The sequence below is a fragment of the Stegostoma tigrinum genome, chromosome 25 (genome assembly GCF_030684315.1).
Source record: "Stegostoma tigrinum isolate sSteTig4 chromosome 25, sSteTig4.hap1, whole genome shotgun sequence".
Taxonomy (NCBI): Eukaryota; Metazoa; Chordata; class Chondrichthyes; order Orectolobiformes; family Stegostomatidae; genus Stegostoma; species Stegostoma tigrinum.
The window spans coordinates 49,171,465-49,196,284 of record NC_081378.1 but is presented as its reverse complement, the minus strand read 5'-3'; the positions used below and the strand labels follow the sequence as shown (position 1 = coordinate 49,196,284).

General features: G+C 40.7%; 1 protein-coding gene across 6 annotated transcripts in view; it reads left to right on the top strand.

Annotated features, from left to right (window-relative positions):
- Positions 1–22,674, top strand: part of ints13 (integrator complex subunit 13) — a 63,376-nt gene extending 40,702 nt beyond the window's left edge. For 3 of the 6 annotated variants that reach the window (XM_048554087.2, XM_048554083.2, XM_048554085.2), the window contains 7 exons: positions 8,101–8,279; positions 9,658–9,828; positions 11,920–12,074; positions 16,101–16,331; positions 19,946–20,085; positions 21,275–21,410; positions 21,796–22,673. In XM_048554087.2, the coding sequence (XP_048410044.1) occupies positions 8,101–8,279; positions 9,658–9,828; positions 11,920–12,074; positions 16,101–16,331; positions 19,946–20,085; positions 21,275–21,410; positions 21,796–21,835 (1,052 nt within the window). In that variant the 3' untranslated portion in view covers positions 21,836–22,673. Of the gene's footprint in view, positions 1–8,100; positions 8,280–9,657; positions 9,829–11,919; positions 12,075–16,100; positions 16,332–19,945; positions 20,086–21,274; positions 21,411–21,795 lie in introns of all 6 variants that reach the window. The other 3 variants (XM_048554086.2, XM_048554082.2, XM_059654709.1) reach the window with 2 other exon arrangements.
- Positions 22,675–24,820: the final 2,146 nt, after the last annotated feature.

Here is a 24,820-nt window from a genome sequence, read left to right as displayed (position 1 = left end):
AGCGGTGAACACTCTAACTTCATTGCTAACTGCAAAAAAAACAGGCTGTTGACTTTTCATGTTCAGAATCACCTTATGCCAAATACCAGGGAGATATGATTACCAATTGTAATTTTAAAGTATTTCTTTTAAACAGTCTTCACATCAAGAGTTTAATTGACTGAAGTATTGAATTCTAAGGTATCAATATGTTTTAATGACAGAGGTAGGAAATTTGTTGTATTTGGTTTACAGCAATCATTGTCTAATAGTGTTGGTGTCCCTAACGCTGGACTAGAAGTCCATGTCCAAACAGATTGATTTAAAATAACAACATTTGTTACCGTAACTGCTCCCCCATTACCTATGTTATTGATCCATATTTACTGTTCATGAATCCTATATTTACAAAGACTAGTTTTTCCCATTGGAGTATTAACGCAGGCCATTTAAAATGGATGATTTATTATTGAGGAAATTGGAAAATTTGGTGTTTGCTATAAATACATTCAAAAGCTTTCGAGAATATTAAAACACACTCTATAGTAGGAATTCTCCTGGAGCTTGTTTAAATAATTCCTGGTGTTTCAACTTGGTCTAAATAAGCACTAATGATCATTCTCTCGGTGTAACTGGCATCTCTGTGTCTCTGCATTTCTTCTGGACAGTAGCCAGGTTCTGACCAGATTAAAAGCTGTGTTGTTTTCAGTTTTTTTTTGTATTTCACCATTTGCATTTGAAAAGACAGAAGACAGGATAACCATTCCCTCTCATTAAAACCTGTATTTTCTGTCCCTTTTTGTTGAAAATGAGAATTATTTTTCCAAAGTAAGATTGAGAGGATTTGACAGATGCAGGGATGTTTCCTCTTGTGGATGAGTCTTAGTAGAAGCCTGAGTTACGAATGAGGAGTCTCTGTTAGAGATGAGGTTAGGAGAGATTCCTTCCCAGAACGTAGTTAATCTTTGGGCTTATCTTCCCCAGTGAGCAGTAGAACCTGGTCTATAAATATACCCCTGGCAGACTAAGACATATTTTTCATCTTAAGCATGAATGTGAAATTTAGGCCACAATTACATCAGCTATTATCTTATTGTATGACTGAGCAGGCAGGAGGAGTCACGTGGTTCTCTCCTGTTCGTATTACTTACATGTTCAAAGCAAAGGAACATCTTGTTTACTTGTTCTGAACAAAGTTCTATCCCAAGTGACTTAACCCTCCAACCCTACTGTTTCCAAAGCTAAGTAATAAGAATTCTGGCCCTGAGTCAGAAGGCAATGTGTTCACCTCCTGCTTCAGAGACATGAGTACAAATCCAAGCTGATACTCCAGTGCTGTGCACTGGAACCGGTACAATTTTAGATGAGACAGCTGCCCTTTCAGGTAAAAGTAAAAGATCCAGTCGTCCTATTTTGAAGATGACCAAGGAAGTTATCCCAGAAACATCACTTTTTTTTAGAAAGGAAATCTATTGCTGTGCATGCTATCACTTTTTGTTGGAACTTGCTGTGTGCGAATTGTCTTTGTGTTCCTGTATTACAACTGACAATGCTTCAGAAGTACTTGATTGGCAGGATAGCCCTTTGATCCTGAGGTTTCAAATGATGTTGTAATAAGGTAAATTTGCATGTTTTTCATAATGGGCTGACCACTGCAACATAAAATTATTCTAAGATCCTGATAGGCACTTTGCTCTTCTTAAATGCATAGAACATAGAACATTACAGCACAGTACAGGCCCTTCGGCCCTCGATATTGTGCTGACCTGTTATACCGATCTGAAGCCCATCTAACCTACACTATTCCATGTACATCCATATGACGACTTAAATGTACCTAAAGTTGGCGAATCTACTACCGTTGCAGGCAAAGCGTTCCATTCCCTTACTACTCTCTGAGTAAAGAAACCACTTCTGACATCTGTCCGATATCTTTCACCCCTCAATTTAAAGCTATGCCCCCTCGTGCTCGCCGTCACCATCCTAGGAAAAAGGCTCTCCCTATCCACCCTATCTAACCCTAAGATTATTTTATATGTTTCAATTAAGTCACCTCTCAATCTTCTTGCCTCTAATGAAAACAGCCTCAAGTCCCTCGGCCTTTCCTCGTAAGACCTTCCCTCCATACCAGGCAACATCCTAGTAAATCTCCTCTGCACCCTTTCCAAAGCTTTCACATCCTTCTTATAATGTGGTGACCAGAACTGTACGCAATACTCCAAGTGCGGCCGCACCAGAGTTTTGTACAGCTGCAGCATAACCTCTTGGTTCCGGAACTCGATCCCTCTATTAATAAAAGCTAAAACACTATGCCTTCTTAACATCCCTGTCAACCTGGGTGGCGACTTACAAGGATCTGTGTACATGGACACCGAGACCTCTCTGCTCATCTACACTGCTAAGAATCTTACCATTAGCCCTGTACTTTGCCTTCCGGTTACTCCTACCAAAGTGCATCACCTCGCACTTGTCTGCAGTAAACTCCAATTGCCACCTCTCAGTCCAGCTCTGCAGCTTATCTATGTCTCTCTGCAACCTACAGCATCCTTCGTCACTATCCACAACTCCACTGACCTTAGTGTCGTCTGCAAATTTGTTAAGCCATCTTTCTATGTCCTCATCCAGGTCATTTATAAAAATTACAAACAGCAGTGGATCCAACACCGACCCTTGCGGTACACCACTAGTAACTGGTCTCCAGGATGAACATTTCCCATCAGCTACCGCCCTCTGTCTTCTTTCAGCAAGCCAATTTCCGATCCAAACTGCTATATCTCCCACAATTCCATTCCTCTGCATTTTGTAAAATAGCCTACTGTGGGGAACCTTATCGAACGCCTTGCTGAAATCCATATACACCACATCAACCGATATACTCTCATCTTCCTGTTTGGTCACCTTCTCAAAGAACTCAATAAGGTTTGTGAGGCACGACCTTCCCTTCACCAAACCGTGCTGACTATCCCTAATCAATTTATTCTTTTCTAGATGATTATAAATCCTATCTCTTATGACCTTTTCCAACACTTTACCAACAACTGAGGTATGGCTCACTGGTCTATAATTACCAGGGTTGTCTCTACTCTCCTTGAACAGGGGAACCACATTTGCTGTCCTCCAGTCGTCTGGCACTATTCCTGTAGACAATGACGAGTTAAAGATCAATGCCAAAGGCTCGGCAATCTCCTCCCTGGCTTCCCAGAGGATCCTAGGATAAATCCCATCCGGCCCAGGGGACTTATCTATCTTCACCCTCTGAAGGATTTCTAATACCTCTTCCTTGTGAACCTCAATCCCACCTAGTCTAGCAGCCTGTACCTCAGTATTCTCCTCGACAACATTGTCGTTTTCTAGAGTGAATACTGTTGAAAAATATTCATTTAGCTCTTCCCCTATCTCCTCTGACTCCACACACAACTTACCACTACTATCCTTGATTGGCCCTAATCTTACTCTCGTGATTCTTTTATTCCTCCTGACCACAGGTTTCAGTTTATTAATCCATAACTCTGCATGGCATAATCATGTGATTTGATTTATCAGCAGCTTTGGGTCGACAATCTTTCCTCCTTCTCCCTGCTTCATTTGCTGAAGAATCTAATCTAATCTAATCTAACCTTGCACATGTACATACGTCTGCAGAGGTATCTTGTGCCAATTTGTCCTTTTTGTTCTCATACCCTTCTGCAGCTGAAATGTTTAAAACGTTTTCCTGTGTCTGATTGTGCTTAATTAACACTTGAACTTTGACTTTGTACTTCCTCTGTTTAAAAGGCATTTTAAGTTAAGCATGTACTGTAGCTCCAATGTCCTGTATTTTTTCTCCAAGGCTGCATTTAGGGGCAATGCCACTTCTATGTGAAGCCTTGCAGACCCAGAGTGGGAGAGTTACACCTGACTACAAGTGGCTAAACCAACAGCGTCTGTTAATTCCAAGCAGTAAACAAATGACCAGGCTGCAACATTTTCTTGTGTTACATTTTAGGCTAGTTGTAAGATTCAGAAAAAACACAACAGTCTGTAAATTTCTTTGTAAGTCTGTACTTCTGAACTGTGTTTATAGATGTTGTGATATTGACTGACAGTTAATCATTTTCATTGAAAGCAGCCTCTCCAGTTTTAAAGAAATTCAGAACATCGAACAGTACAGGCCCTCCAGGCCACGATGTTGTGCCCAACTTTTACCCAATCCTAAGGTTTATCTACCTCCACCCCTACCTTATACTATCATCCATATGCCTGTTTAATAGCCACTTAAATGCCCCTAATGAGACCGACTCCACTACCCTCTCTGCCTTTAAGACACCACTGTGCCTGTGTTCCCCAGATCATACAACTAATTTGAAATCTAATAATCTGTCATGATGTCAGAGGTGCAACTGTGCACAAATGGAACATTGCAGCCACTTTTGGAAATACCTTCTCTCATTTTACATACCACAGCCACGCTTTGAAAAGTAGGATACTGTAAATGGAAACCTGAAATAAAAACTCGCAACACTGGAAAGCTGTGGTAGCACCTGTGGAGAGACGACACACAGTAACAGTTTCAGACCTTTCATCAGAACATGAAAGGTCACATGCTTGCTCCTTCCCTCAGGTGTTAATGCACAATTTCTGCATTTAGTTTCACCAACTCATGGTCTTTTCCTAAACTATTCTAATGCCTTTTCATTAAAGATGACTGATTACAGTATTTACATTTGGTCCTGATCATCTTTAATGCATTCTTTAAGGATTTATGAGAAAAATTGACAGCGATTTAAGTAGTGATTAGCCAGAATTAACAGGTGAAGTTGCCTTTATTTAGGTCCCTGCCTGATCTCCCAGGCCATCACTCACTTGTTATCTCTCAACTTTCACTGAAAGTCTGGTTTTGGTCATTATTTGGTGCCACCTGTGAGTGTTGTTTGTTTCAAGAATTTGTATGTGGCAGAATGTTGAAGAGTCATTTTCAGGTTTCCCAGAGTTGAGCTTGGAGTTAAAAGCTGTTTGAGAGACCAGTTTTTCACAACACTTGAGTTTATTTTCCCCAGTCGCTTTATTCGAAGGGGATACATTGTAGATAAGTTTTGTTTCAAGTCAACTTACTGAAACCTGGCTAAACTTTTCCAGTGAATAAAGTATTTTTGCTTGGCTTGCTTTGTTTGAATGACATCCATGACTAGAAAGTTGAGAAGGACAGTTGATACTAGCTTTGGAGACATCTGTGGGCAAAGCCATCTTGGTGTCTTGTCAAATGCTGTTGAAAAGGAGAACATTTTAAGCAGAGGAATTTAAATCATCTATATTACGTCAGTTTTCCAACTTAGACCTTCATATTCACTATTAAAATAAGGAAAAGAGATGGTATCATTTCTTTTCAATCCTATCCCCCCTCTTGGTTAGAGGTTTTTTCACCCAGGCATGTTTATTCTACTAGAACCTCAATTCCAGCCTGTTTTTAAACACAGCTCAGCCCCAGAGTCCATCTCCTTTCTATCCCATTACTGGCACTAGTGCCCTGTGAAAACGAGGGGAAAAAACACTTCCTGTATACACTGATCAGCCACTCCACTGCTTTCCTGAACTGTTTGTCCATCTGCCAGTTAGTATGCAATTCAATGAATTATGCGGAATACTTCCTTCACAGTCCTGACTTGTTTATAATACTCTCTTTGTAGGACTCTTCATCTTCCGCGATGTTATTGTTTCCAAATTAAGTCATGACCACCAGCTCTCCTGCATGTTTAACTGTTTTCTCCTTTAGCTGCATTGTTATTACCCTGACGATATGTTTGTACATGCCCTTTGGCTCTTGCTCGTGACCATAGTGAATACCTTCTTGTCAGTTACGTATTTTTTTTGTGACTGGTATCTGTGTCAACATGACTGTATTCTGGGTGAATTATCTAACTATTCCTCTGTCCCTGAATTGTAGGTATTTGCAGCACAAGTCGATTGAATTTCTCAGGGCTTGTGCTGTCTCTTTGAAACAGTGGTCATAATTATCCCCATGCCCCTCACTTTTATCTATAGCCTTGTCAACTCCACCTGCTCAAATACTGTCCAAGTTCTGGTTGATATTGTTGGGAAGATTTGGAAGCATTTTTCACCAAGTAGTACTTTCTACACCCTGACAAGTCATTGGTATGAAAACTTTGGTGGTGGTGGAGAGAGACACCAGTCAAACTGACCTCTGGTCTGTAAAACACCTTCCCACAACTGATCCAATTCCATCTGTATTTTGGTACATCTCTCTTAATATGAATTTCCATCCTGACAGACCACCTATGTGGCATTTTGTCCAAATCAGAGTATATGAGCTGTATGGAGAGGCTAGAAAAACTGATTGCTTCTTTGGAGCAGCGGAGGCTGGGTGGAGACTTGATTTGAAGTCGTATAATTGTGAGATGAATGGATAGTTGGTCAGGCTGTTTTTCCCAGAGCTCTAATGTCTAACACGAAGGGGCATGCATTTAAGGTGAGAGGGGGGAAGTTCAAAGGAGATGTGAGGAGCAAGTTTATTACACAATGGAAGGAGTCTGAAACACGCTGCCAGGGGTGGTGATAGAGGCAGATACAATAGGGGTGTTTTAAGGGGCTTTTAGATAAGCACATGAATATGCAAGGAATGGAAGGATATGGATCAACGGCAGGCAGAAAGGATTAGTTTAATTTAGCATCATGTCTATCACAGTATCATGGGCCAAAGGTCCTGTTCCTTTGCTGTACTGTTCCATATTCGATGGTGTTCAAATGTCTATGTATGCAGCATCTACTGCATAATCTTGATCATTCTTCTCTAATGCCTGACCAAAGGCATTTGTCAATTTAATTTGACATGATTTGCCTTTAACAAATCCATGCAGGCTGTCCTTCAGCTTTCTATAAAATTTAGTTGTCTTTGTCCCAGATCATTAAGTGTTAATACTCGAATGCATAAGTAGTCAGCCTACATCAGTAGTGATGTAAAATGTCACTTGATAGCAGATTTTGGAGAGAAATGATTCTGTGTGCAACCTTTTGCTAAGCTTAATCATGTAAATAGTTAGCAGAATGTTAAATTGAAATGTAATCTTATCAACAGCTCAGACTTATTAATACTTTCCATCAGGACCAGTAAGGTCGCATCAATGGGAATGCTAATCATTTTTAGTCCATCTTCTCTGCCTTTTATCATCCTGTCACCGCTTCCTCCTCTTTCAGTCAAAGCTTTGCTTCAAAGACAGGTGCAAAGTACTGGCTTAAACCATGTTCTCTGTCTCCACATGAAGATGTTCTTTATAGGCCCAACTTTTTTCCCTAGTTAACTAATTAAACATTCTATAAATAGTGTTTAGCTTTCAATTTAATATTTCTTCCTGATCTATTGCGTTTGTTATTTACTCTGAAGTCTGCAACACTGAATTATGAGTTCAGTTGTTCATGTAATATATTTGACTTGTATCTGTTGTTTCAAGATGTCTCATTTTTTCGAAGTTGCTTAGCCCATTAATTTCTTGTACAGACTTATTGTGCCATGTGTGCATCGTAGGAGAGAATTCAGAGGAAATAGTAGTCTGTTACTTATTCTTCTGAACCCTGCAGTAAAACTAGCTAAATGATCCAGTTTGTTCCAGTTTGAGTAAATCCTGCTAACCCTGTTTTTGCTGATAACAGAACTGTGGGTGTGTTTCAACACATCCTTCTTTTGTTTTTTGAGGGAGCTGAGTTGAAGTTGTGGCAACCTTGAGTTTTCCAGTCCATGCATGTCTGTGTGGATAATTTTCATTGCTAGATAAATCGAGCTGATGAAAATTCTTAGCTGAAACTGCAGAGCTTGGTTCTCCTCCTCTATTTTACATATGGCATTGCTTGTGTAATGTGTTGCAACATTAATTGCATGCATGATCTCTTTAGTGTTTGTGTTTATAGTCTACTCCTTCGACAAAGCTGAATTTGATTTACAATATGCACTGTTCCTAAAAGGAAGCACTTGCATTTCACTGCCACTTTTCAAAGGTTTGGGACTTTGTGAAACACAGAACAGTTAATGAAGTACAATTGAAATGGATAATTGTTGTAATGTAGCAATGTAGGAAACTAATGGTTTTTTTTAAATCTAAGAAACTGATACTTATGTCCTTTTGTATATGTCAGGTCGATCAGTTTTGTTGGAACAGCCTCGTAAGTCAGGTTCCAAAGTGATTAGTCACATGCTTTGCAGCCACGGTGGTGAGATTTTCCTGCATGTTTTAAGCAGTGTTCGCTCCATTCTGGAGGACCCCCCATCGATTAGTGAAGGGTGTGGAGGAAGGGTTACTGATTACCGGATTACGGTTAGTCACTTATGCAATTATAGATATGTATTTATAATTAATTTGTTTCTGTGTCCTGATATCAGTAATTGTGTGGACTGTCTGCTTAAAAACTAATTTAGCAGTCTACAATGGAAAAAATTTGATGCTTGAACAAATTTGCCCCCATTCTTAAAATAACCTTCAGGAGACTTGCCTTAACCTTCTTTCATTTGAAACTGATCACTTCTGTCTTCTAATCAAATTCTAATTTTTGATTGTGTCAAGAATTGAATCCCTTAATGCATTCTCTAATGGTGCACAAAGTACTTGTCTTCAAATGCAGTAATGCCCAATGTACTGTATCTGCATTAGCTAAGCTGAATGCAGAATCAGTTCATTGATTCTCTCCATGGTGTGCATCTGCAGGTAAGAACATGAGATTTACTTGTGAACCATTTAAACTGGAAATTTGGGCGACTCTACCTAGATCCATACAAATCTACAAAAATGTCACCGGAGTGAAAATTTTGCACACCCTAGCCTGTCCATACACTCGTCATTCATCAAACATGTAATCAAAAAAATGCAAGTAAATTGAGGGACGGCCTACAAAATTCCTGTCTGATCCTCTTGGGTTATCAAAAGTATCAAATTAGACCTGATTAACAATACAGGATACACTAAAGCATGCTGAAGCATTTTGAAGGGAGAATAGTCATAGGTTTTCCCCTCCCATAGACACTGATGTTGGGATATAGCCACTAAGTGCTTTCTGGTGCTTTGACTGTTCTTCTCGTATGAGATGTTATGCATGTAGGCTGTTTGAGTCAACCTTCCTCCTTCCTCTCTGTCTGAGCCCTAGCCATTTCCAGTGTGGATTGCTGGGTAATAGATCAGGAATGGGGACCTTACCCGATTCTTCTTGTCCTCCGCTTGAAAACCCAAAGGCCGTTGTTACGCTGCTCAACACAGCAAGAATCAGACTGGAACTCCTGACTTAGCTTCTGTGATGCCTCACTGTTAACAACTGAGTCAGCAGACTAGCTCCCTACACTTGTTTTTCTGTTAGATTTTGGATTCGGTGCAAGATACTCCTTTGCCTAAGGAAAAAATAATGCTTAATGTAAATGGGGCTAGAAGAATCCAAGCACCAGTTTATTGTTTCACATCTCCAGGTGCAAATTAGATTAAGTTCTGTCACTAGACTCCTAATCTTATAGGGATAGTTAAAGTTGAAGTAAATGTTTGGTCTTAATAAAATTTGGTATTAGCTGTCTATCGTCTTATTACAGTCGAACATTTGGAGTTGTAATAATTGCTCGTCTTAAAAAGAGACTACTAATTCAACAAAGTAGATCCTGAAGATCAGAATCACATCCAGTGTACTGGGTTCACGGTGCTGGTTTTGTTTTACTAGGATTTTGGTGAATTCATGAGAGAAAACCGATTAACTCCTGTAATGGAAAGGGGCTATCTAATGGATGGAAGTATGGAAGTTCCACTGGAGAGGGCGAAGTCCCAGCTTGAGAGGCATACACGTTATTGGCCAATGATTATATCTCAGACTACAATCTTCAACATGCAGGCTGTAAGAAAATTTCTGTTGATTCACATGTAATTTTCACAAGTTGAGCATGCAGGTGGGTGTTCAACGTCAGGTAATGGGATCAATGTCCAACTTTATTGTGCAGCTTTTAAACCATTGGAAACGGCACTATTTAACATTTTTACATTATGACAGATATATTTTAAATACAAAGCCAATAACCTTTTTGAACCAGAATTAATTTTTCCTCTTTCTTCAGTGATTGTTTTATGACACATGGTTCACCTGTTGGAAATAAAAGTCGTTAGAAGTAGACCAAGATAAGTGCACTTCCTCCTGATGTACAGTAATTCCCTGCTCTGTTGATTTGAGTGACATCGCAGAGGCAATAAGGGGCCATTTTAAAGTCTTAATGTTCCTTAAATTTGGTGATTTTGTTTTTATGTGAACATTGAAGACCCTACTTCCAAGTCCTCCCACAGTGGGAATCAAAATTTTGAGAGCCAGGGCAGGAATAGGGGAGAAACAATACTGCTTATTCCAGAGAAGAAAGCATTCTACACTCGGATAATGGGAACTGCAGATGCTGGAGAATCCAAGATAACAAAGTCTGCACTCAGGTTACTTTGTACACAATTAACATTGGCATTTTAACTCCAGTAATATTTACCTCAACAGGTTATTCTTATAGGATGCCATTTTATTTCAAGAAATGTAGTCTATTCTTATTATGTTATTTTGAGAAATTTGGCCTGAGGTGACGTTTGCTTTCCTGCTTTAATATGTGAGGGGGTGAATGATAAGTCACTGGAATCCCTGTAAAAGTGCGCAGCATGCATTTCCCCTCTCATTGCTTCACTTGACAAATTAAAATAGAGAACCCTGAATACTGAAAGAATAAATGTTCTCTGTGAAAGTTTCTACTGGTTTTATTAAGGTTATTTTGGATGACAACAATCACCTGGCATTAACTTGGATTTGAGCACTGATTCTTATGTTTAGCAATTCATTTACAAGCTGTTTCAGCTGGAAATGCATGGCACTGTACATTTATGGTACACTACTTAACTTGCACATAGGTTCTTTCAGACATTTCCACACACAAAAATCAAACTCACTTTTTGACATTGATTCTTATGGGAACCTTTGATTCACTTAGTTATTTCATTTTAAAGTGCGCTTTCAGAGAACATAACTAAGATATTACGTGAGGAATTATTGCAGTTTGCAATTTCATGCTTTGAGCAGTTTTGTTTTGCAGATCTTGTTGATAAATGTTGTGAGGTGGATTCTGTTGGGTTCATGATTATTTATGGATATAAAGCTCTTTACAACAGGTATAATGTTATTTTAATATAAAGGGTGTTCTTATAGAAGCACACCAAATCTCCAACTTCAGTTTTCATCAGTTCAAATGAAATAACAGATGTCTCGGTTGTTCAGCCAAAAATAAGTTGGGCATTCATGCATAAACACAAGATGGGCGAACTTGTATTTACCCAGTATCTGTCGTGTTACTTAAAGAGTAATGATGAGTTACCAGTTGTTGTGTTTTTGAGGTTGGGATAATGTTGGCCAGTACACAGGGAAACTGTCTCCTTCCTCAAATATTACTATTGGATTCTAATAGTTGGCTAATCTACTGGAAGCGGCCTAGCAAAGCTATGATTGAGATCAGTACCTTTTGACACTAGTACGTAGTTACTGCAACAATAGAATATCAGCTTAGATTTTATGCTCAAGTCCTGGGAAAGGGCTTTAACCGGGAAAGTTTGTTTAGCTGGCAGCATTTATTTCAGTATCTGGCACAGCACTGTATAAGTTCTTGTGTTATGCTCATGTTTAAGAGGCACTTTAAATGTGACCACCAAGAAATCAACCATTGAAATTCATTTAAGGCAGTATAGATCAGGAGTGGACATATTTGCGATTTCTGACTTTTTCAATATATTTCTATCCTGTTAATGGTCTCCCCTTGCAAGACGGCATGAGCCACTATCCACACTGGGCTATAGGCTAATGCAAGTTGAGAAGTTGTGGGGTGTTGATTAACTTCAAACTGTTCCTCCCTGGTATGCCTGAAGCTGATAATTTCCTGGTTGTTCAATTTACTGACTTTTTTTTGATGCCCAGGTTGTACCTTTAGCTAGCCTAATTGTGAAGGAGAGCCTAACTGATGACGATGTCCTTAATTGTCAAAAAACTATCTACAATCTGGTAGACATGGAAAGAAAAAATGATCACTTGCCCATTTCTACAGTTGGTACCAGAGGCAAAGGCTCCAAAAGGTAAAATGTTTCCTTAAGAGTAAATTTTAGTTATCTAATATTTCATTTCAATCAGCCAGAGACCTACTGTGTGCATGTCCGGTTTTTGATGTGGTATCTGTTGTTTTCCTTGAAAGAAAGTTACCTGCAGTCCCCTGGGCACTAAGCTCTGGGTGTTCTCTCCCTAAACCGATCTACCTTGCTTTATTTGTTTTAATGTGTTGCTGTAAGACATGCTTCTTTGTGTCCAAGCATTTGGTTATCTGCCTGAACTCTGTGTGACATTTTGTCTGAAAAGTATTCCGTGAAGTGCCTTGGCATGTCATTTCCATCAAAAACACATTATCAACGAGTTGTTAGGAATATTTTCTATTCTGCAACTCTAACACCTGAATGAAATCACTTACCTACTCTGAGAAAGCTCTGTACCAACACTTGTATTGCTTATTCCATAAATCTGTTACAATCTCTTTATTTTACTATATTGTTTGTGTGTGGTAGGATTTTCATTTTGGCTTTGGCTTCGGCTTCCTGTCTTTCTGATCCAGCCCGGTTGATTCTGTGCCGGTTCAGTTACCTTTTGGAGCTCTGGACCCATTATTCACAGCACCCATCCCTACCAGAATTCAGTGTTTCCATTGTTCTGATATCATTAGCTGTAGACTAATCTTTCATGCTTCTTCTAACCTGCTTTAAATCTCTATAATTATCTCTTTACTTATTATGGTCCTTCATTTGTGTGCTTTCTTTAAGAAATAATACATGTGTACTTTGGCCTGTTTGAAATTTTGGAGCTAATGCCAATCTGAATTGGAAGTGGGATCCCCAGCAAACAGTGTATTTTGTAGCAGAGTTTCTGTATACTAAACCAAACAGTCCCCTCCTCAGCAAAATTGAGTGCTGGATAGTTGCATAATATAAATTGTCAATGTGAAGTTAGTCAGCAGTCTTCAGGAAATTACCCCACCATCTCCAGTCATTCTGGTCAGGATTTGTGGTGTCATTATATGATCCCTGAAGCATCGTAAACTTGTGTGGTTCTATTTGATGTGGTCTCAAATTTGTATTATGGGCAATACATTGAGTAGCATCTCTGCAGAGAGAGCTGGTGAAGGACGACAGCCTCTGCTGGGTTGCATATGTTTAACTTCTAAGTGAAAATGCACTAGCAAAGTGAGCCAGCAGAGTGGGATACATGGCCTCAACCTGTTCCTATTTCTAATATTCTTAGAAAAAGTGCGTTTCTGCCATTTTATTCGCCTTTCCTTGATACACTACCAGATTAAATGGCAGAAATTCACTTTTTCTAAAAGCATTAGAAATAGGAGCAGGTCGAGGCCATGTATCCCCTTTATTCCACTTTTCGCTCATTTTCTGCTTCAACACCATTTTCTTGCTCTATCTGTGTACCTCTATAACTCATAGAAATCTATCTATCTTTGTCTAGAACATACTTGATGACTGAATTTCCCCTAGTCTTGAGAATAGAATTCTAAAGATTCACAACCCTCTAAGTGAAGGAATTCCTCCTTATCTCGGTACTAAATGGCCTGCTTATTCTGAGACTTTGTCCCTAGTCCTAGGAATGTCCTTTCTGCATCTACCCTGACAAGTCCTGTAAGACCTCTGTGTTTGAACGAGTTCACCTCTCATTGTTCTAAACTTCAGAGAATAAAAAGACCTAGTCCAAATAGTCTTTTGAGATAGGACAATCCCACTGTCTCAAGAAATAGTTTGTTGAACCTTTGTTGTACTGTCCTTCTGGCCATTAAATCCTTGCAGAGGCATGAGACCAAAGCTCCACATGATACTCCAGAGTTTATAGGTGTGAGGCTGGAAAAGCACAGCAGGTCAGGCAGCATCAGAGGAGCAGGAATGTCATTGTTTCAAGCCAAAGCCCTTTGTCGAGACTGGGGAGGGGGCCCCAAAAATAAATAGAGGGAGGGAAGTGGGGCTGGGGGCAGGGTAGGAGAGATGGTGATAGGTGGATGCAGGTAGGGGGTTATTGGAATTGGTCCGTAGAAAGGGTAGTGCAGACAGGTGAGTAGGAAGATGAACAGATTAGGCAGGTCAGGGAGGGGGAGGGCTAGACATGGGGTAGCACTGGGGGTGGAGGAACTTTGAAGCTAGTGAAGCCAATGTTAAGCCCAGTGGGTTGTAAGTTTCCAAAGGGAAATATTCCAGTTCATTTTGACCTCACCTCTGACAGTGGAGGAAGCCAAGGATGGACATGTCACGGGGGAGTGGGAAGGGGAATTAAAAGTGAATGGCAACTGGAAGGTCGGGTGGGTTGGTTGATGCATGCAGAGCACAGATGTCCCAGAAATTGGTCTGCTAGTCTGCGTTTGGTCTCCCCGAGTTAGAGGAGACCACATCAGGAGCAACAGATACAGTAGATCAAGTTAGATGAAGTGCAGGTGAATCTCAGCCAGATCTGAAAGGTTTGTTTGGGGGAAGAGACAGGAGGAACTGCAGATGCTCAAGAATCTGAGATAACCAACTCTACAGGATTGTTTGGGGCCCTGGATGAAAGTTGTGGCGGGGGTGGGGGTTGCTGCTGTTGGTGTAAGGGCAGGTGTAGCACTCGAGGTTGCAGGGTGTGGTGGAGGGGTTGGTGGGGTTTGTAGAGCTGACAATGGAGTCACAGAATGAACGGTTCCTGTGCAAAATGGAGGAGGTGGAGAGGGAAGTATCTTTCTGATGGTGGGGTCTGATTGTAGGTGGTAAAAATGTCAGAGGATGATGCGTTGGACTGTTCCGGGACCCTACAGTACAATCCAATCAAAGTGTTCTTAGAACATAGAACAGTACAGGCCCTTCAGCTCATGAGATTGTGCCGAACTTTTAGCCTAAACCTAAAGTCTGTCTAACCTCCACCCTTACCCTGTACTATCATCCACATGCCTGCCTCATCGCTGCTTAAATACCTGTAATGAAGCCGACTCCACTACCCTCTCTGGCAATGCATTCCACGCCCCTACCACTCTCTGAGTAAAGAACCTGCCTCTGACATCTCCCCTGTATCTACCTCCACTCACTTTAAAACTATGCCCCCTCGTAATAGCTACCTCCACCCTATGAAAAAAGTCTCTGGCTGCCCACTCTTTCTATACCTATGAGGAAGTACTAAACAAACGTAAGATGCAGTTAAAGTTTTAATCAGTTAGAGGGTTTTAATTGATTAATACGTATATGTAAATCCCCAAATTCCTTTCACCTCAGCCCTGAGAGAACTAAAGGTTTTATCAGTGTAAAGAAGTGGTGACATTTTAGGTTAGACAATGCAGTTTAGGTGTGAGACCTTGTTTACAACCTTTGTACGTTTTGATTTGGAGTCAGTGGTTTTCTAAAGTAGGAATTTATCAAATGCCATATTGACTGGCTGTTTATAAATTGTGTACTTTTTGAACAAACTAAAATATATCTGCAAGTTTGGGGCCTGCACAGTGGCTCAGTGGTTAGCACTGCAGCCTCACAGTACCAGGGACCCAGGTTCAAATCTAGCTTGTGCGGAGTTTGCACATTCTCCCCGTGTCTGCGTGGGTTTCCTCCGGGTGCTCCGGTTTCCTCCCACAGTCCAAAGATGTGCAGGTTAGGTGGATCGGCCATGCTAAATATCCTGTAGTGTTCAGGGGTGTGTGGGTTATGGGGGGATGGGTCTGGGTGGGATGCTTCAAGGCACGGTACGGACTCGTTGGGCTGAAGGACCTGTTTCCACACTGTAGGGAATCTAATCTAATAGTAGAATCACCCCATAGATTCAGGATCTGTGTGTCCCTTGGAGGGTGGGTGGGGGGAGAGTGACTGCAGGGGGATGAGTGTGAGAATGGGCGGAGGTGGGGGGAGTGAGTATGTGTGAGTGATGGGGGGGTGGCGGAGAGTGGGTGCATGTGCGAGTGATGGGGGGGTGCGGAGTGTGTGTGTGAGAATGAAAGAGGTGGTGGGGTGTGTGTGTGGTGGGATGGTGAGAAGTAGTTAAATACTTTGAAGTTCCTAGTTTGTTTTTATCCAGAAATAACAATTATGGGCTTCTAATATCCTCTGCAGAGACGAACAGTATCGGATAATGTGGAATGAGTTGGAAACCCTAGTCAGAGCCCACTTAAACAATTCCGAGAAGCATCAGCGTGTGCTGGAATGTCTGCTGGCTTGCAGGAGTAAGCCACCTGAAGAGGAGGAGCGCAAGAAGAGCCGCAGGAAGAGAGAAGATAAAGAAGATAAATCAGAAAAAATAGTGAAAGATTACGAGCCTGAGAAATCCTGGCAAGATTCTGAGCGGTGTGTACAGAATTCTTGAAATGTATTTTATCTATATTAGTTAGCAAAACATTGCTCAAAGGAGGAATAAAGTCTTGGTGGGGTTACTTTTGATTCAAAGTACTCCTATTAGTTGAGGAAATTAATTTTTAACAGGCATCATTATTTTGTTTGAAAATGTTCCCACTTTGTCATGAATGGATAGCTTACGGGCAGGATATCTTTCCTCAATTGATCATTCCAACGACATCAATTAAAAAGAACAGATCTGTAATTAAGCAGTTCTCTAGAGCTGGTAAACAGTTGTTATATGCCAGAACTGTGGCATTCATCCATGTGTAGAACCAAGTATCCCGTTGTAGAGCTGTACATAACTTGGCACCAATTGGCAATGCCATTCCGACAAGGACATAAGGTGGTTGCTTTTGGGGAAGAAAGGGGCATGATTCACGCTGGAAGCTGGAACAAAGATTCTGTGCAAATGGTGTTGAAATATCTGCCACCTTTTAGCTGATAGGGAGATCTCTGGTATGGTAGCCCACCAGGAGAGAGTCCTGTTGATTGGGAAACCTTAATCCTGTTATTGAGTGATGAAGACAGAAATATTGTTTCCTCCTCTCTCTAGGCCATGGTTTTAAAATTCACATTGACAACCATGATTTCAGCTTCCCAGGCCTTTTACTGCCTCTACTTCTTGTTTTCTTCTTTAAAATTTACTTCTTTGACCTTTATTTTTCTAGTTTATGTTAAGGAGGACTTTAATGTTAGCTATTACATTATTTCTTTATTTTTCTCCTAATTTCTATGAAGATCTGTGATGCTTAACTTTTTAAACTTTGTTCCTTTAGCTATTCTGTTCCTAAGGACCTTTGTACCTAAGATGGCGCCATGTGTGGTGACATTAGACACTTTTCACTGTACTCCTGTACTTGAGTACACATGACACTAAAATCTAAATTAACATAAAACCTAAATCTTAAGAAGATTGGTCATCCAACGTAATATTTGGCCTAGTGTCAAATTTTGTCTTTATCATCAGCTGCCCCTAGGATATAGATATAGAACATTACAGCACAGTACAGGCCCTTCGGCCCTCGATGTTGTGCCGACCTGTCATACCGATCTCAAGTCCATCTAACCAACACTACTCCATGTATGTCCATTTGCTCGTCCAATGACGACTTAAATGTACCTAAAGTTGGCGAATCTACTACCATTGCAGGCAAAGCGTTCCATTCCCTTACTACTCTGAGTAAAGAAACTACCTCTGACATCTGTCTTATATCTTTCACCCCTCAATTTAAAGCTATGCCCCCTCATGCTAGCCGTCACCATCCTAGAAAAAAGACTCTCCCTATCCACCCTATCTAACCCTCTGATTATTTTATATGTTTCAATTAAGTCACCTCTCAACCTTCTTGTCTCTAATGAAAACAGCCTCAAGCCCTCAGCCTTTCCTCGTAAGACCTTCCCTCCATACCAGGCAACATCCTAGTAAATCTCCTCTGCACCCTTTCCAAAGCTTCCACATCCTCCTTATAATGCGGTGACCAGAATTGTACGCAATGCTCCAAGTGCGGCCGCACCAGAGTTTTGTACAGCTTCACCATAACCTCTTGGTTCCAGAACTCGATCCCTCTATTAATAAAAGCTAAAACATGGTATGCCTTCTTAACAGCCCCGTCAACCTGGGTGGCAGCTTTCAAGGATCTGTGTAGGTTTGAGGATAATGTCAGCTTGGTTATTGGTTTCTGCCTTGAATTTTCTGAAGATGTTGACGCTGAACCGTCAGATCTTTGAGCTGGGTTGATAGGAGTTTTACTTTGCGATGTACGAGGACAGGCCAAATACCCTGTAGGCAGAATGGAAGAGATTGGGGTCAGTTTGTGCAGCATGAGCATTAACACTGCAGCCACCTATAAATGTAGATTATGTATGTCTACAATGGACAGTTTTGTCTGCGCATGAAAGTGACTAAGATAAGAGTTTTCCATCTAGGAATGGGAGAATCATATTTAAATTAAAATATTCTGAATTTTAATACCAATGCCATTGGCCTGTCACTGTTTGATAAGGATAGCCACATTCCAGTGCAGTTTAAATGGCTAACACAGCATTGCTTGGCCCTGGATTTTGAAGGTATTTGTTTCCTATCTCCCAAACCAGTTGCAGTCAAATCATTTCGATCCTGCAATTTCTTCATGAATTTTCTTTGTGCCCCAAAAATTTGCATGCTCATCTTCAGAGCCTTGCAACATACTGAATAAAATGCTTTGATCAAGTTGATAAAAGGAGAGTTTCTGGTGTCATTCCTGACAATTTTATTGTTCTATAATACACTGCATTAAAGGTGGTGCCTAAATGCAAGTTGTTAAGAAAATCCACTCACCTTGTAATCAGCATAACTTAAGGATAATGACCTAGCTCTTTCCTTTCGCTGCTGTTCATCAGTAGGGCAGGATCTAAAGGACCCACAATTAAATTGGGCACCAGATAAACGTAGCAAAGAGTGTAAAGTATTTTATAGATTATTATTCCTGTTGTTGCCAGTTAGAATCATAGCTTTCAACATGTCAGTGAAATATGCTGTGTATTTTGTGTTTACTTTTTGTTGCAACGCATTTGGCTGTTACACTACTTAATATGTACCCACACACAGAATATAGGAGGAAAGAAGTCCGGAAGAGCTGACTGATCTGTGCACAGAGCCTTGGTGTCAGTTCAACAATTGTACAGAACAATAGACAGACTTCCAGTAATATCTCCTCATCAGTCTGATTACTGCAAGGCTTTTGTTGTATGGTTAGTAGTGAGGACTTTAGCTTTTAAACAGCACATTTTTGAAGTGTATATTGTCCAAAATGTATAATGTGCAAAACAACTAACTCTCCTGTAAGCAATGTGGGGCTCTGTTGTTTTGGAAAATATTGTTATGTCTCAATCTAAATTACCCACAGTAGATAGGTCATTATGTGTTGGCTTTACTTACCTCTTTGATCTTCCACTGCTTTCCAGAAGTTATTGAAAGCAGACAGGTTACTTCTGTCATGATTTCTTCCCTACCTAGAAATATGTAGAGGTAGTCATAAAGTAGTGGTTATAGTGGTCATCCAGTAAGCCATGGAGTTTAAATTCACTGCAGGAAGTACAGAGTTGATCATAATTGATTTGGTGGTTTGTGGGCTATTATACACACTTAATATAATAATGAAAGCTGCTGCTTTGATGTAAAAAGTTCATTACCTCATTGGTCTCGTGAAAGGAGGTTTACCACCCCTATCAATCAGATATCACTCCTGCCATGTTCTATAGTGGTTGACTCTTCGTAATTTCACAGCACTTGGATATGGGGAATAAATGCTCCCATGCAATTGTCTTCTATATACTGACAAAAAATAGATAGAATAAACTCAAAGTGAAGCTCTCTGTTATCTGAATGGAGGAAAGATGGTCACCATTTACACTGTATCCTGGCAGGGGCACTGGCATTTTATATGTCTCCACTGCTCTGGGGTGTTTTACTAGTGGTCTGAAATGTTTAAGCTTTGTACCACCCCAATATGAGTGATCTGGTGCAGTGATTTGATGGTATCTGTGTACAATCGCAGGTAAACATTTGTTTCTTTTTTGCAAAGCCTAAAAGGAACACTGGAACGAGAGAAAGAGGAGTTGGCTGAAGCTGAGATAATCAAGGACTCTCCAGACTCCCCTGAGCCTCTGAACAAGAAACCCAGAGTCAGCATTGGAGAAATACAGCCTCCTGAAAAGGTTAAAGGTGAAAGGCTTTGTTTGTATCAAGTACCTGTTAACCTAGCTATGATTCTGTCCTATTCGATGTGTGCTCAACACAGTAGATTAAAGTGTAGCAAAATGTCATCTGATCCTGTAATCCTACTGGTATGGGTCTAGGCCCGAAACGTCAGCGTTCCTGCTCCTCTGATGCTGCTTGGCCTGTCACGTTCATCCAGCTCCACATCTTCTTATCTCGGGTGCAAAATGTAGTCTGAATGTATTCTTTATAATATGATACAAAGCTATGGAATTGTTGGGCACATTGGGGCAAGTGTTTCAGATTGCTTTATTTAAAAAATAAACAGTGCAAGAAAATGGAGAGCATGACACTAGGTGGGTGAATATTTTTTGCTCTACATGTCTAATTCATGATTTGTAATGTTTATGAAGTCAGCTATATAAGTAGTAAATGTGGCAAGAGCAGCAGCAGTTTGGGAAAGTAGAGGTGCTATAGTGTTTGGGGTATAGGAACTTCTTGATCCAGCAGCCTGAGGAGCTGTAGAATGCACCATTGACATGGTACAGCATTGCCACTAGTCAGGGGATATAACTGTCATGTGACAAATTCAGGTTGACCATTCCATTTGTACCGCCAACAATCTACTGTAGAACTCTGCTGACGAAAATGTGATAACAGGATGTAGAGATTAGTAGGCACAAATGCCAAGATCATTGAATAGCACAGCTCAGCAGGACACCATTTGGCCCTTCAAGTCTGTGCTGGCTCTTACAAAGAACGAAACCAGTTAGACTGATCCCAGGATTTTTTTTCCAGCAACCCAACAACTTGTTTTTCCCCCCCAGAGTATTTTAACCTGTTGTTTTTGGAAAGGTATCGAATCTCTATCTCGCACCCTACAAGCAGTGCATTTCAAATCCTAGCAAGTTGTTGCATTTTTTAAAGAGGTTTAGCTTCACTTTGTCCCTCCAACAGGCTTTGTACACAATTACTTGTGTACAAACTGATGTGAGAAAGAAATGTTTGTATCACTACCACCTCTGCTTGTGTCTCTTGAAAATTCTGTAATTGCTGAGTTTAAAATTCATTTGAACAGTTTTCAGGATACTAGGGGCTGTACGTTTATGGAGCATGGGTAAGGGCTTGGAAGATACTACTTGCGTGAGTATAGCATTGATGGTTTTTTTCCATCCCAACTGTCTCAATTTTCCAGGCCCAATTTCCTTGCTTGCAATGTGGACTAATAGGATCAACACAGCAAATTCAAGAAAACATCAAGAATTTGCTGGTCGCTTGAGTTCCGTTAACAACAAAACTGAATTGTACCAGCATCTTAAAGAAGAAAATGGGTCAGTAGCATTTTTACATTTTTGTATGTCTGCATATTTGTGATATGCCTATGCTATTCATTACACCACCATTCCATTGATAAACTCCAATTTTCTTTACCAGTGGGAGTTAAAACTTAACCTTAGATAATAGTGTAGCTGGACGAACACAGCAGGCCAAGCAGCATCTCCTGAGATGCTGCTTGGCCTGCGGTGTTCATCTAGCTTCACACTTTATCTTGGATTCTCCAGCATCTGCAGTTCCCATTATCTCTGATAAAATTTAATCTTGTTTTGATTCATGCTTCTATAATTGTATGTAATGTTTGTATGACACTTCTTTTGTAGTTCAGATTACTTTTAACAATGCCTTTAGATTGACAACTTCTGTTTTTGTGTATTATAGAATGGATACACATGAAAATGGCAAAGCCAGCAGGCAGTGAAGAAAAGATTGATCATATGGTGTTACAGAAGCACCAGGCCAGCTGTCATACTGTTTGTACATTTATGATTTCTACTAAAGACCCAAGACCTTTTCAGGAATTTGACCTCAAATCTACCAAAATGCTGCTGCTGCAGTAACTTGTAGCAAAATATATAGTTTACAAGCTATTCTGCGGATTTAAAATAATTTTACTCTTTGTTGAAGTTGACGTTTTGTACTGTAGAATACATTGACAATTTTAGACAAGGTTTACATAAAATTTTCATTGTCCAAAAATAAAAGTTCTGACTTTACACAGGTTTCAGCACTCTACTAACTCATAAATGCATTTCTCGCACTCACAACGTATGATGAAATGCTGTTTACTATTCTGCTACATCTAATCTACACATTGTTGTATGAAGTTAATGTACCCTTCTTGTTTGCTGTTGGGATGTTTGGTGTGTTTATTGCCTTTCACAGTTGCTGTGTGAAAGTAACCTGCAGCTTTGAGTGGCTAGTTGATCCTTGACAGAAGGCATCAAGAGTTAACTGCCTCGATTATAGGACCGCTGTCATGTGAAGGACATTGATTTTCACAGTCTGGCACCTGTCATGGTTTTCCCGCAAGTGATCACAATCAGTTCCACTTACCACATCAATTTGGCTGACCTACTTAGTTTAATGGGAGCCAATGGCCTAGTGGTATTATCACCGGACTACTAATCCAGAGACTCAGGCAGTGAACCCTGGGTTCATGTGGAATTTGAATTCAATAAAAATCTAGAATTAAGAGTCTAATAATGTGTAATGTGGTAGGTCACATTCAGTCACCATGGCTTCTTCGACACTGTGTCCATCTGAATTGGTTGCATTTAGGACAAGCACTTGTGACAATTGATGTTCTTGAGTGGATAGACAAACACGGGGTTCTGTAATTGGATTAAATTCCACCTAAGACACCCTCCCTCTGAAGAAGGTCCAATGAATGATTTACTCTGAGTTAAATTTATGGCATGTCCGTTCTCTTGATTGAGAATAGTGTCTGCACATATTGAGTGATTTAATCTTGGTAACTGTAGGACAAAGATTTCTTCAGTTGGTTTGATGACAGTCAGAGACTTTTATTGTGACCTAAGTGAATATTGCAAAAAACTTACTATTGCAAATAATGATGTATCATAATTTATTTTCATTTGGTTATAACACAGAGCATTATGTTACTAACAAGTGCCTGAAACTCTACCATTCCTGACTCTGTAGAGATTGAGAGGATTCAAAGACTTTATGTCCCATAATACACTCATTTTATGCCTGATGTTGATGACTTAGAAGTGGAACATAACTGGGTAGGCTATCTGATTCATGATTATGTCAAAACCAGAAGATGCAAACATTATATTGAACAGAGCATCGCCTATGGTCTAGGCTTTGTGCCAGATACAGTGTTGCTTCAGTTTAGTGCAGACTCAGCTTTGGGAGGTGCCCTCATGGTTGACCTAAACTAATGTGAATTACATTGAAGCGCTCCTGTCATTAGCTTTCACTAGACAAGTGGGTGAGGAGGAGAGTACATTTTTTACCGACATGTAGAGATCATAAACCGGTGACTGTAATGCCATGCTTAATCACTTTAGACTGGTCTCTGGAAACTTAAGCAATGTTAATAGAAAGCTTGGGCATTTACTGCTTCCTCCCAATTGACTGGGCAGTGGTGTAGTCTGAGAAGGCGAAAGTGCATGTAAAAGGATGAGACAAAGGTCTGAGTCTTACCAGACAGGAGAAGCTATTCACCATATTGATTCTTCACTGGTCTATCTGCACTAATTTCACTTTCATTACCTAGCCTTGAATGTTCTGACATTTCAAATGGGCATCCAAGTACTTTGTAACGTTGTGAGGTTTCCTGATGCTATTCCAAACTCCACCAGCCTCGGTGAAAAACATCTTCAAATTGCCTCTAAACCTCCTGTCCTTCACCTTATCTTACACTCCCTCACTATTTACCCTCAACTGAGGGGAACAGCCGTTTCCTATATACAGCCTGTCTGTGCCCCTCTGTCTCAGACACCTCGTTCTCAAGTCTTCCCTCAGCCTTTTCTGTTCTGAAGAAAGCAGCTCAAGCTTATCCAGTCTCTCTTCATTGTTGAAATGCTCCATCTTGGGCAGCATCCTGGTGAATCTCCCCTTCACCCCCCTCCAGTGCAATCACGTCCTTGCTATAGTGTGGTGACCAGAACTGCACACAGTACTCCTCCTGTGGCCTAACCAACATTATGTAAACTCCAAGATAACAAAGTGTGAAGCTGGATGAACGCAGCTAGCCAGGCGCCATCTCGGGAGCACAAAAGCTGACGTTCTGGGCCTAGACCCTTCTTCAGAGAGGGGGTTGGGGAGAGGGTTCTGAAATAAATAGGGGGAGGGGATAGGTCAGTCCGTGGAGGACGGATAGGTCAAGGAGGCGGGATGAGGTTAGTAGGTGGGAAATGGTGCGGCTTGAGGTGGGAGGAGGGTATAGGTGAGAGGAAGAACAGGTTAGAGAGGCGGGACAAGCTGGGCTGGTTTTGGGATGCACTGGGGGACGGGAGATTTTGAAGCTTGTGAAGTCCACATTGATCCCATTGGGCTGCAGGGTTCCCAAGTGGAATATGAGTTGCTGTTCCTGCAACCTTCGGGTGACATCATTGTGGCACTGCAGGAGGCCCGTGATGGTCATGTCATCAAGAGAATGGGAGGGGGAGTTAAAATGGTTCGCGACTGGGAGGTGCAGTTGTTTATTGCGAACCGAAGCGGAGGTTATGTAAACTCCAATATGCTTTTATAAAGGCAAGCATTCTGTATAGTGCCTTACTGACCTATTAACCAGTTCCTCCACCTTTTGGGATCCGTCGACAAGCACGCCAAGGTTCCACAGTTCCTTTGAACTTCCAAGTGGGCTGCTATTTATTGAGTGCTCATTGGTAATGGACAGCAAGAAGACAAAATATTAATTTAGTTCCTGACT